Genomic DNA, 14,027 nt, shown 5'->3' on the forward strand with positions numbered 1-14,027 from the left:
TGAATATTTTGTGTTGAAGTTTTTGAGTTCTCAAGTCCAATCTTTAAATTTTTAATCTCAGTTTCATGGTTTTCTAGTTTCTTTTCTAATTGTTGTAATTGCGGGTTAATGGATTTTGCCAAATTGGCTACCAGATCCCACAGAGAGTCTAATGTAACCTCTCGGGGCTTCACAATTTGAAATGGTTGTAGTTTTAATTTAATTAGCTCACCCTCTGGCAGCGTGTCTCCTCCTGCAGTCTGTTGAATTCTCTCATCCCCCACTGCTTCCTCCTCAGTCTCCTCGTTCAGACTCCTCTGCTCCAGCAGGGAGTCCTGCAGCACAGTCCCCGCGTTTTTCTCCTTGGCCTCCGAGAGGAGGTGAACTCCAACCTCAGGAAGTTCCTCCTCTCGCGGGGAACTGGTCGACTGAGGGCGTGGGGGAGGTGCTCTTACTTCGGGACTTAGCGATGTCTCCGGCCCCATGGTGAACGTCGTTGACGCGCCTCCGCCATGCGTCTCCTGCGGGGAACTCCCCGAAGCTATCGGCGTGCCCTGCATTCTCCTAATCAACTCTTCGATGTTCCCGAAGACGGCCGTTCTGGAGCGCTGCGAGGCTCCAGCAGCGCTACGTCCCCTCCTCTTCGGCATCACGAACAGGTAAAAAGTTTAAAGCGGACAAAGTTGTATTTCAAGGAGTTAACGGGAGCGTGAAACTCAAGCGACTCCTCATGCAGCCATCTTGGATCTTGAGCATAATAGCAATATTAACATTCAATATATTAACCAAAGCTCCATCATTTTTAGAAAGGTACATTATTCCATATATTCCTACTAGAAGTTTGAGATCAGAGGACAAAAACTTTCTAGTAATTCTATCCTTAGTATAATAAATACAAGACAAGATATGATCTTTGCAGGTACAGCACCCAGAATATGGAATTCCTTACCATCATTTATTAAGGAAGAAAAATCACTAAGTAAATTTAAAGGACTGTTAAAATGCTGGTTGTACAAGGATGCTTTTGAGACCTAAGTACTGGAGTCTCTAGTGATCTCATTCGTTGTTTAAACTCATTAGTCCTCTGTCTTAGGCTCTGAGAAATTGAATTTAAAAAAAAAAAGTTCTTAACTTTCTATTATACTTTTATCAATACTTTTAAAGTTTCTTACCCTCTGTTTGTATTTTCCTTGTATGTATCCTTTACTATACTTATTGTAGTTCTCCCTACTTCCCTTATGTATTGGTATGTCAGATCCGTTTGTGTTGGTTTTAGTTAATAATTAAGACCCTGTTTTAAATTGTAAATCGCTTTGAATTAATGATATTGCGATATATCAAAATTTTAATAAAACTTGAAAACTTTATGTAGGATCTTGAATATTAGGCAGGTACATTTAAAGTGAATTCTAGAAATCAATGGAAGCCAGTGAAGTTTTGACAGAAGCAGGGAAACATGATCGAATTTGCTTTTTGTGAAGATCAACCTAGCCGCAGTGTTCTGGATCCGCTGAAGTCTTTGAAGACTTTTCTTGGTTAGTCTTAGATAGATGGAGTTACAATAGTCTAGACTGGAAAGAATGATTGATTCTACAAGGACAGCAAAATGTTGTTGGCGGAAGCAGGATCTCACTTTCCTCAACATGTGAAGACTAAAAAAACATTTTTTTTACCAGAGAGTTGAGATGATCATTAAAGGAAAGTGTAGAGTCAATAATGATGCCCAAAACTTTGCTTGAGAATTCGATCTGCAGTGTGGGACCAGAAGGGCTTGGGTAACTGATCTAATTTTGGGCCAAGCCAAAGTAGTTTTGTTTTGGACTCATTCAGCTTCATTTGTACAGTGAGGTCCCAAGATTGGAGTTTCGTTATGCAAGCTGTTATATTTTCGGTGAGGTTAGTGAGGTTCGAATCTATCTTGAGAAGGACAAGGATGTCATCTGCATATGTAAATAGAGTTTCAAAGGGAGATAGATGGAAGAGTTTCAAAGAAGACATATAAATGTTGAAAAGAATAGGGGACAGAGGTGATCACTGGGGAACACCACATAGTGGTCTCCAAGGAGAAGACATGGGTCCATTCATGTTAACAGTGTAAGAGTGGGATCATAAAAATTTTGAGAACCAGTCTAAGACTGTGGAATCAATGCCTATCTCAGAAAGTTGGTAAAATAGGATATCGTGGTGGACAACATCAAAGGCCATAGATAGATCGAATTGTAATAGGATAACAAACTTATTACAAGATTGAAGTTATTGAATCTTTGAGATTAAAGAGGCCAGTAGGGATTCAGTGCTGAAATTGGGTCTGAAGCCATATTGGCAAGGTAATAGAATGGAGAATCTTTCTAAGCAAGATGAGAGCTGAGTGGATATAATAGCCTCGAGCATTTTGGTCAGGAGAGGAATATTAGCTATAGGACGATAGCTAGAAGGAGAGGATGGGTCTAGATCAGCTTTTTTCAGTAGTGGGGTCAGGGCAATGTGTCCCATTTGTACAGAAAATAGGTCAGATAGTAAAGCAGAGTTGATAAGTCTGGTGAGAGATTAAAAATCTCCTGGACACCATTGTGCCTTTGTCTCTAGTTTTAGCATGATTGTGCTGCTGTGAATGGAGTAGAGCTTATGGAATCATTGAACTTTTGCCTTTAGCTCCCGGACCAGAGAATTTATTGTTTCTTCATCTCTCCCTCCTGAAGAAGATATTGAAACATGGCCTGTCGAGTGGAGATATGGTGCCGATATGAATTTGAGCAGAGATATGGTGCCGATATGAATTTGAATACATGTAACGGAAAACCCAGCCAACTGAGCTAAGTATTTTGATTGATTGATTTTGCAATGTTTTTTTAATGATCTTTTTCTATCGACTTCCTATTTATTCAACAATGGTGTTTTGATATGGACTTTGATATGAATTTTTGAACTCCTATATGAATTTTTGAACCTTTAGAATTGACGAGTCTTACAACCTTTGAAATTATTTATTTATTTATATAATTATGAACTTGAGAATTGATTGTTTTCATACAGTTTTTGGAATTTTTTGTTTTGAATCTCTTTTGGGGGGTTTTAAACACCTATATGTTTTTCCTTTTTCCACACTGGATGCACGTTTGCACTTTATATCTATTTATTGATTATTAATGTTTGTTAAAAAAATATATATAAGGGTATTATGATGTATTGGGCAGGGTTTATTTAGACCCTTTGGAACGACCTCACCACCCCGCTGCGGAACCTGAGCTCCCTTCAGTTATTCCGCAAACAACTGAAAACCTGGCTTTTCAGCAAATTGTAGCTCTATCCTTCCCCCCTTTCTCTCCCCCCTTCTACACATAAGTTCATGTAATCCTTTTTCTTCTTCTCTACCCACTATTTTAAGTTCTTGTAAACCGTGTCGAGCTCCATTCTCATGGAGATGATGCGGTATATAAACTTAAGGTTTAGTTTAGTTTAGTGCTAGTCACTCATGAACACATGCCCGGGGCTGTTGGTCACTCGTAGGGATAATTAAGTCCGTACTGAAACCCTTTTATTTAATTATTGAACTCATAGTGCAACCATAGTGTTGGTTTCAAAAAGGAAAATTGTACCAATTCTTTTGGATATGAGAGATTAAATAGCCTACGTGAGAATTCTCTCATAGTAACATAGTAGATAATGGCGGATAAAGACCCGAATGGTCCATCCAGTCTGCCCAACCTGATTCAATTTAAATTTTTTTTATTTTTTTCTTCTTAGCTATTTCTGGGCAAGAATCCAAAGCTCTACCTGGTACTGTGCTTGGGTTCCAACTGTCGAAATCTCTGTCAAAACTCACTCCAGCCCATCTACACCCTCCCAGACATTGAAGCCCTCCCCAGCCCATCCTCCACCAAACGGCCATATACAGACACAGACCGCACAAGTCTGCCCAGTACTGGCCTTAGTTCAATATTTGATATTATTTTCTGATTCTAGATTCTGTGTGTTCATCCCATGCTTCTTTGAACTTAGTCACCGCTTTCCTCTCCACCACCTCTCTGAGGAGCACATTCCAGGCATCCACCACCCACTCCGTAAAGTAGAATTTCCTAACATTGCTCTTGAATCTACCACCCCTCAATCTCAAATTATGTCCTTTGGTTTTATCATTTTCCTTTCTCTGGAAAAGATTTTGTTCTACGTTAATACCCTTCAAGTATTTGAACATCTGAATCATATCTCCCCTGTCCCTCCTTTCCTCTAGGGTATACATATTCAGGGCTTCCAGTCTCTCTTCATACATCTTCTTGCGCAAGCCTCCTATCATTTTCGTCGCCCTCCTCTGGACACTTCAAATCTTCTTATGTCCTTCGCCAGAGATGGTTTCCAAAACTGAACACAATACTCCAAGTGGGGCCTCACCAATGACATGTACTGGCTACGCCTCTCTTTATACAGCCCAGCATCCTTCTGACAGCAGCCACCGCCTTGTCACACTGTTTTTTCGCCTTTAGATCTTCGGACACTATCACCCCAAGGTCCCTCTCCCCGTCCGTGCATATCAGATTCTCACCTCCCAGCATAAACGGTTCCTTCCGATTATTAATCCCCAAATGCATTACTATGCATTTCTTTGCATTGAATTTTAGTTGCCAGATATTAGACCACTCCTCTAACTTTTGCAGATTCTTTTTCATATTTTCCACTCTCTCTTCGGTGTCTACTCTGTTACAAATCTTGGTATCATTTGCAAAAAGGCACACTTCCTTCAGCAATGCCACTCACAAACATATTGAACAGGATCGGCCCCAGTACCGAACCCTGAGGGACTCCACTACTCACCTTTCCTTTTTCCAAGTGACTTCAATTAACCACCACTCTCTGGTGTCTATCCAACAGCCAGTTTCTAACCCAGTTCACCACTTTGGGTCCTAACTTCAGTCCTTCAAGTTTGTTCAACAGCCTCCTATGAGGAACCGTATCAAAGGCTTTGCTGAAATCTAAGTAAATGATATCTAGCATATGTCCTCAATCCAGCTCTCCGGTAACCCAATCAAAAAATCTAATCAGGTTTATTTGGCATGATTTACCTTTTGTAAACCCATGTTGCCTCAGATCCTGTAACCCATTAGATTCAAGGAAGTACACTATCCTTTCTTTCAGCAACACTTCCATTATTTTTCCAACAACCGAAGTGAGGCTCACTGGCCTGTAGTTTCCTGCTTCATCCCTGTGACCACGTTTGTGAATAGGGACCACATCCGCTCTCCTCCAATCCACGGGAACCACTTCCGTCTCCAGAGATTTGTTGAACAAGTTTTTAATAGGACCCGCCAGAACCTCTCTGAACTCCCTCAGTATCCTGGGATGGAAGCTGTCTGGTCCCATCGCTTTGTCCACCTTCAGTTTTTCAAGTAGCTCATAAATACTCTCCTCCGTGGACAGCGCAAAATCTACTCCATTTTCTCGTGTAACTTTGCTAGACAATCTTGGTCCTTCTCCAGGATTTTCTTCTGTGAACACAGAACAGAAGTATTTGTTTAGCACATTTGCTTTTTCTTCATATCAGCCAATTCAGATTTAATTTCAGTCATATCCAATCTCATATTGGTTAGAATGGAACGAAGAGCCCTGAGTTCAGCCATGATGGATTGAGGGCTGTCATCTTCTTTAGATTCTTTTGAAGATTTTTTGGGAGAAGGTGGCTCTGGTTTATGTCGCTTACCGACTTTTGAAGTTGCCATCTTCTTGTACTTATTGATGAAGTTCTTTTTTGTTTTGAAATCTTATTTTATATGGTGATTTTATTGTTTTTCTCGGTTAGCTTGCTGGAGCTGTGCAGTTATGCTGCCATTTCCTGAATTAACTATGCTTCTGTTAAAAAAAAAACAAAATCGGGATTGGTCTCTTGCAGCCAATCACAAACCACATGGGCTTTATTTCTAATAGAACAAATATTCCCCTCTTAAATTACAAAATCTTAACACTAGACACCTGATAATCTAGATCAGTAGGAAAATCAAAATGACAAAGTTGTTTAAAAAAATCATTGTCTTTTTACGTACGGTTTGGAATGCACTCGAGGGGTGATTAAGACTGGGATCTGCCATGGGCCTGAATCTGCAAAATCGTGTAAAAATCGATGGGTGATAGGGAACTCACAGTATTTTTGAAAACAAACTTGAGAAAAGTGAACTGGAATGAGTTCAGAGTTAGTTAGCACACTAGCCCAACTTTTAAAACATACAAGATAACTAAAACTCGCTAATAACCAAAATTATTCTTAAGTGCCATTGTATAAATAACGTAAAAGAATTAGGAGATATAAAAACTTGCAATAAGATAAAATACAAAACATTAAAAGATAAAACAGACTCTCAGTCATGAACATTGAAGCATTGACAAGGTCAACTTTACCACAATCCTTCAGCTAATCACTTCGCCCAGTCGCTTCACAAAGGTGCGCGCTAAGGAACGCGCCTTTGCCGTGTGTCTTAGCCGGCATGCCGTATGGCAGCGCACTGTTAAGCACTTGGATTTTTAAACCTCCCAGCGCTCAGCTGACTTGGAAGGGCGGAGCAAGCTCGCACGCCCGGTGATAGTAGGGCTCTAGGCAGAGCCGGTGAGGTGAAAATCACAATGAAGGAGATCTTCCCGACGCTGGGCTTTTAAATCTTCCAGCGCTCAGTTGACTTGGAAGTGCAGAGCAAGCTCGCATGCCTGGCGATAGTAGGGCTCTGAGCAGAGCCGGTGAGGTGAAAGTCATGGTAAGAAGAGTGTGGTGATGGTGACAAGGAAGCAAGTGGGCCAGTGTGAGGGGTAGGGAGGTTGTGTTTGTATGTATGAAAAGGACTGTTTTCTTTTAGCATTGACTGTGCAGGATCGATCTGTATTAATCTGGCTTCAGTTTAACAATGGGTATATTAATGTTCTAATGCTCACCCTTGCTGTGTGACTTATGGATTATTACTAAAAATGTTTTTTTTTATAGAGAGGAGGGGGGATTTATAAAAAGGAGGGGGTGTTAAAAAAATGATTGTATTTTATTGTTGGTTTAAATAAACTAAGGCTTAAAAAAATCAAAACTTTCTGAAGTAATTGCTGGTTTTTATGGGGACAGGTAACTTTTATGGGGCGAAGGAAGTGGACAGAGGGGATTCCTCGTGGGGACGGAGGGATTCCTTGTGGGGATGGGTAGGATTTTGGCGGGGATAGGTTGGGATGGGTGGGATTTCTGTCCCCGCGCAACTATTTTCCCACTTCTCTTATGTCCTCGCATCCTAACAGGATATAGTGGGTTTTGTGGGGCTCACCATAACATGTAGGGAGTTCTGGTGATATGTTTATATGGCACCCTTTATGTGAAGTTCACAGAATGCACTCTAAGTTGTCTTGTCTGGTGGCCAGTCCATTATAAGACTGGTCCCTCTCACATCCAAATGATCTTATTCTAGGCATTTGGGACTTAATTTTGGTCAAAAATGTGGTATAAGGATAGACATACTGGAGGTCTGGACATCCCAATGGCCTGGACATCCAGATAGAGGACTTAAAAAAAAATTATTTCTAGACATATGATTGTATGATTTTCGAAAATAGGCATTTTCTTATTGCCGACATTGGACATCTAGCGCTATACATCCAAATCTGACTTAGACGTATGTTTTGAAAACGCACCTCATAGTAACAGTACATGACGGTCCATCCAGTCTACCCATTAGTTATTCTCATTAAAAATACTTGATTACATTAACTTGTCTTTTCTTTTATATTTCACTTTGCACTTTGTAATACAACATGTCCCTCTCTCCCCCTAAAAAAACCACAAAAAACAAAAACATAGTAATGACAGCAGATAATCATGAAATTGCTGACCTGCTGTTAGTGATCATTAACCTATCACTAAAATCATCTGTAGTACCTGAAGATTGGAGGGTGGCCAATGTTACGCCAATTTTTTAAAAGGGTTCTGGGGAGATCTGGGAAATTACAGACTGGTAAGCCTCACTTCAGTGCCAGGCAAAATGGTGGAAACAATTATAAAAAATAAAATTGTGTAACACGTAGACAAATATGATTTAATGAGATATAGTCAGCATGGGTTCAGCCGAGGGAGATCTTTATCATAACTTACGTTCCTCACAAAATCTTCCAGTGAAACCCACAGAACAGGAGCAATTTCCTGAGGGCTGACTTGTCCCTCCATTCATACAAAGAGAGGAGCAAATAGCTGTAAAAAACAGAAAGACCAGAAAACATGTCACAGAGCCAAAAACCACCACGGCTTCTTTATATGTCTCAGAGGATATTTTTCAATTCACAGACAACAGTTTATCTGTGATTTATCAGTCCTTTGGCCACTGTAAAGCAGTGGTGTAGCGAGGGAGATTGGTGCCCAGCATTGCCTTGTCATGCACCCCCAACTCTTCAACACCACTTGAGCGCCCCCCCCTCTTCTCTGCCACTTGAGTACCCTCCCGCCCCCCTGCGTACTTCTTGAAATGTTCGCAAGCAGCATCTTCCACCTGCTGCTTGTGCTAGCCTTGGCTCCCTTCTGACTCAAGTTCTGGTCCTACAACCAGGAAGTGGTCAAAAGGAAGTCAAGGCCGACAACCTGCTAGCACCAGCAAACATTTAAAGATGGAGGAGAGGTGCTGGTGCCACCTGCGAAGATGGCACCCGGGGCGGTCTGCACCTGTGAATACGGCACCTGGGGCGGTATGCACCCTGGCCCTGCCCTACTATGCCACTGCTTTAAGGCCACAATTCCTTTTCAGATACTTATCCTTCAGTTATTAGGGGTATGCATGTTGTTTTTACTGTGAAAGGACAATAAAAAACCAAAATTTCAGTTTCTTTTTCTGTGTCAGAAAGAATACACACTATTTAAGTTGCCCTTTCTCCTCAAAAGCAAAAATCATCCAAGGAAATTTTAAAAATAAAAGTTTTGGAGCTGCACATGCCTTAAAGACCTACCCTTTCTTCTCATAAAGCACTGTTACTTACTGTAACAGGTTATTCAGGAACAGCAGGCAGCTATTCTCACATGTGGGTGACGTCATCCACGGAGCCCGGATGCGGACAGTCTCGCAAGTAGACTTGCTTGTAGAAGCTCAGAAGTTTCGAGTCTGCCGCAACTTCACAGCTTTTTGGATTCTAAGAGTGTACTCCATAATGTACAGGGCATTGTTTAATTATAAGATGGTTATCATCGATTCACATTAAGTCTTTTTCTTTAGATATTTGCCTGTTTAAGGATCTCCTTATCTTTTCTTTTTTGATTCTTCACATTTAATGGTCTAAGGAAGAGTAATAATATGAACTTTAAATGGATTTCTTCCTTGAAGGTATTTCTTCACACTCTGTATTTCTGTTAACAAGTGGATGCTTGTAGATATTAATGAAAATGCATATAAACAAATAAAAAGTGCGGAAGTAAATATATGTGTAAAAATCAGTTTATAGGCATCTTTAAAAAGCAAGCATTTTAAGCTACTTTTGAATTTCTGCAAGTTTTGTTCAGTTCTAAGATATAGAGGGAGAGAATTCCAAATTAAAGGGGCGGTGCCTGAAAAAATGAGAGTACAATGAGTACCAATTATCTTTAGGGATGGGACATTAAGAGAATGAGGTTGATCTTAAAGTTCTGGGTGGGTCATAAAGGATCAGTAGTCTATCTATAAATGAAGAAAGCTACTGAAGCCGCCATGACTCTGACGTTGTGATTTGTGACTCTGTAGATGCAGTCCAGCATGAGCACAGCAGAAAGAGATGCAAGCAGCCAACCAGTTGGAGATGGTGCGCTTGGAAACTGGACGTCCCAACTTGTTTGGATCGAAGGAGACAAAAAGTTGAGGAGCAGATCTGTGTGGCTTAGTCCTTTCCAGGAGAAGAACTCGACTGATGAGAATGATAAGGTTCCACAAGAAGTCTTCAAGAGCTTCGATGTCTGGAGAGAAGAGACCTATCTCGAGAAGACGACCTTGGTCTGGAGGAATGCCTCAACAGATGATGTGGAGAAGTATGTCTCGTGATTGAATCGGATCCAGTCTGGAAGATGAATGTCGCGGCGTCCTCGTCCTGTGCCTCGAAAAGAGCAACGCCCTATGTGAAGAGTGTAATGATTGTTAGTGGCCCCCACAAAATATGGTTGGTGGGGGTTACATGTGAGAGGCGCCCTTACACACGCCAGGTCCCAGATTCAGTTCCCTCACAGAAGATTCACCAGGAGTAGAATCAAATAAGAAACACAGCCAGAGGTGATTGCATAAAGAATATATTATAGAAATAGTGTTACAGAAAAGCAATATTCAGAAGCATTACAATTAAGGAGAGAGCAAAGCAGTTTCCCTGCCTTACAGAGTTCAGAGTCAAAGAGACAGAGAGTCTGAAGTTCTAGGGAGAGCCAGAGAGAGAGAGAGAGAGAGAGAGAGAGAGAGAGAGAGAAAGGGGGATGGGGTGATGGTCTAAGCTTCGGGTTCCATAGATAAAGAGAATGATAGACAGAGAGATAGATGGAGAAATAGACAGAGAAAGAGATTGACGTGTGTTGCAGAAGGAGGCTTTTATAGCTTGGAATCTTATTCTGAATATAGACACTATTGAGCTTCAATAGAAATTAAATCTCCCCCTCCTTAGTAAACTTGTGCTAGACAGACGAATAATAGGCTGAAGTCATATATGTATTTCCCGTATGTCTCTGACAATAGTTTCTGATTAACTTTAGTTATCTGTGCACCTGGACTCATCTTCCTAAGCACTGGACCCATTGTCCTAAGCACCCTCTTAATGAGACATTAACATATTAACACCTTTTAGCTAATCATGATTTAATCAGGGCTACTTGAAACCGTCTTCCTGGATGCTTTCTGTGAATAAGCATTCAGGATCTATTTGCATCTACATTCCAGAGTGAGATTGATATAATTTCCCATAGGCCTTTGCTGACATTAGTTATGCCAACTGGAAATGCTGAATGCTAGCAATAGCTATGCTGACAAAGAGGTAGGATTAGAAAATGGAGTGTGAGGTCGAGACCCCAAAAAGGACTTAGCTCTTTGTAACGAGGTATTTCGAGACACTCTGAAGGACTCAACTCCTTGTATAGAGTATGCAGTTTCATCTGGAGCCACTCCCAAGGACTAAACTCCTTGTATAGAGTGTGAAGATTCTTCTCGAGGCACTCTTAAGGACTCGAGTCCTTGAACAGAGTGACTAGGTTGAGCTCGAGGCACTGCCAAGGACTCGACTCCTTGTAATACTGCTGAGAGCTCAGGCTGGACTGCAGGAAGCAGAGTCGAAGCAGGAATTAATTTGGCAAGCATGTTACCAAACTCCTGATGCAGAATAGTCTCCAACATATTCTGCAAACATATTCAGCAAAACTGGCACCGGGACCACTGAATCTGGAACATTTGGTGTGGTTATAGTCTCTGAGGAAGAAAACCTCGAGGAAGAAAGATGCTTCGATTTTGAGGCACGTTTCTTGGGGTTTTCAAAGTCACCATTTCTAACGGTGGCATGCCAGGAGAAGGTGACTTAGCTATCTTACCCGAGGCAGACGGTGAGGATAACGGCTCCTCAGAAGATTTAGCTGATTTTCCCGAAGACGAGGACTTTCCAAATGAGGAAGGTTTGATCAATGTCGAGGTGAAAGATGGTAGCCCCGTAGAAGATTTGACTGGATTAGGAGTCGAGGTCGGGGTAGGAATCGGGTTTAGGGCCTTAGGTAAAGGCCTATCCATCCTGCCGAATATTTTTTTGTACCTGAACTTGACAACGTTTGAGGGCTCGAGTTTGTAGCCTAACACAGCTGGCACACGACTCCGGAAAATGATCAGGTCCTAAACACTGCACACACCAATTATGTGGGTTAGTGATGAAGATCGCGCGTTGGCACCGGTAACGATTCTTAAAGCCTATGAATGATTTTCATAGAATGAAAAACAGCCACGGCTAAATCGAAGCTCGGAGGTTGAGGCCATGGGTAAAGCCCTGCCATGACACAAAGAAAATAAAACGTATAATCTAATATAATAAAATGGTAAGCCACGCATGCGCACTTCCTATGCGTGGGTCCGTTTTCCGTGAGCTGCAGCTAGGAAGTGGCATGCGCGGCTTACGGTCTGGCCTCGTGGCCAGAGTGCGTATGCGGAGGACAGATCGTGAAAGCACAGCCGGCGACTCCCCCCCTCACTCACTGCCAAAACCACCACCTCCTCCTTCTCGCCGGCTTACCCGCTTTTAAATGCTGTCTTAACGCTGTCTTTGCTGTCTTCTGTCCACTGCGGCCCGCCCTCTCTGACTACTTCCTGTTCTGCTTGGGTTGGCCGCAGTGGATAGAAGACGCCGAAGCCAGGGGCTGTAGCCGCCGATCTCCGTTCCTCCGGGGGGGGGGGTCTGGGAGGAGAGGGATCGCCGCCACTCAGCGCCCCCACTGAGGAGCCCAGCAACTTTCTGCTGCCCGGGACCTGACTCATTTGCCACCCCCCTCTTCCCTTACCGCGGGCCCGACTGGCGATTTAAGCAGCGTGTCAGCAGTCTTCATACGCTGCTTTGGGCCCTTCTACTGCCCTGATTTGCTCCGGACGTGCCAGAGTAAATCAGGGCAGTAGAAGGACCCGAAGCAGCATGTGAAGAGTGCTGACATGCTGCTGAAATCGCCAGTCGGGCCCGCGGTAAGGGAAGTGAAGGGGGGGGGTGGCAAAGGACTCATGCCCGCGATTGTAGTCGTGACTGTGGGAAGGGAAAGAGGGTAGAGGAAACGCTAAAGCAGGCACAGGGAACTGGTGTGGGGGGAGGGAAATGGAAGGGGGAGGGAATGCAGCTTTGCACAGACAGACAGAGGGAGGGAGACAGAAAGACAAGAAGAAAGACACAGGGGCAGGTGCACAGGGAACTGGTGTGGGGGGAGGGAATGCTGCTTTGGACAGACAGACAGAGGGAGGAAGGGACACAGAAAGACAAGAAGAAAGACACAGGGGCAGGTGCGCATGGAACTGGTGTGAGGGGAGGGAAAAGGAGGGGGAGGGAATGCAGCTTTGCACAGACAGACAGAGGGAGGAAGGGACACAGAAAGACAAGAAGAAAGACACAGGGACAGGTGCACAGGGAACTGGTGTGGGGGGAGGAAATGCTGCTTTGGACAGACAGACAGAGGGAGGAAGGGACACAAAGACAAGAAGAAAGACACAGGGGCAGGTGCGGGTCAGCGGGAGTCGCGTCAGGAGGGGTGCGGGATGCCGCAGAGGGAACTTTTCCAATGGGTGCAACTGGGCGGCTGTTGGGAGCCTCTGATCAGGGGCAGAGTAAGGTAAGGGTATCATAGGGATAAGAAGAAGGAGGGGGGAGAAAAAGGAAGGGACGCCTACTGCTGGACAGGGGGAGAAGGAAAGAGGTGCTGATGGACAGGGGGGGTGAAGAAAAAGGAACGGAGGCCTAATGTTGGACAGGGGGACAAGGAAGGTGCTGCTGGACAGGGGGGAGGTAAAACAAAGGGAGAAGGCCTGCTGCTACATAAGGAGAGATGTGAAGGGGTGGTGGTCGACACAGGGGAGGTAAAAGGAAGGGAGAATGGACAGGGGGAGCAGGCAAGGGGTGGTGATGGACAGCCAAAGAAAAAGAAAGACAGAAAGAAAGAAAGTGGCTAAGGAGAGAGATAGAAAGAAATAAAGAGAGACACACATACATATATTCTAGCACCCATTAATTTAACGGGCTATAAGACTAGAAATAATATATATTTAAAAAAAAAAAAAAAAAAAGAAAATAAGCACACAAAACAACACAGCGACCCTGAAAAGAAAAGACACGAGCCGCGGTGAGAGAAGGCACGAGTACAACTAAGTCTAGCGCAGAGCATCGAAATGAAGACTTCTCGGCTCCACGTAAAACTGAAACGCTAAGGAGACCCGCGTCCTACGTCGGGCAGGAAGGCAATCGTGCATGCGCGTAGCGGTAGTCACGAACTTTCTTAAAGTTTTTTACAAGCAAGTCTGCTTGTGAGGCTGTTCGCATCAGGGCTCCCTGGATGACGTCACCCACATGTGAGAATATGCTGCCTGCTTAACCTGGGATAAATA

General features: G+C 43.3%; 1 protein-coding gene across 7 annotated transcripts in view; it reads right to left on the reverse strand.

Annotated features, from left to right (window-relative positions):
- The window catches only part of LOC117347945 (neurogenic locus notch homolog protein 1-like), a 284,187-nt gene that overhangs the window by 16,917 nt on the left and 253,243 nt on the right, over positions 1-14,027 (reverse strand). For all 7 annotated transcript variants that reach the window (XM_033919452.1, XM_033919449.1, XM_033919455.1 and 4 more), the window contains one exon: positions 8,081-8,176. In XM_033919452.1, the coding sequence (XP_033775343.1) occupies positions 8,081-8,176 (96 nt within the window). The remainder of the gene's footprint in view (positions 1-8,080; positions 8,177-14,027) is intronic.

Source organism: Geotrypetes seraphini, chromosome 14 (assembly GCF_902459505.1).
Source record: "Geotrypetes seraphini chromosome 14, aGeoSer1.1, whole genome shotgun sequence".
Lineage (NCBI taxonomy): Eukaryota > Metazoa > Chordata > Amphibia > Gymnophiona > Dermophiidae > Geotrypetes > Geotrypetes seraphini.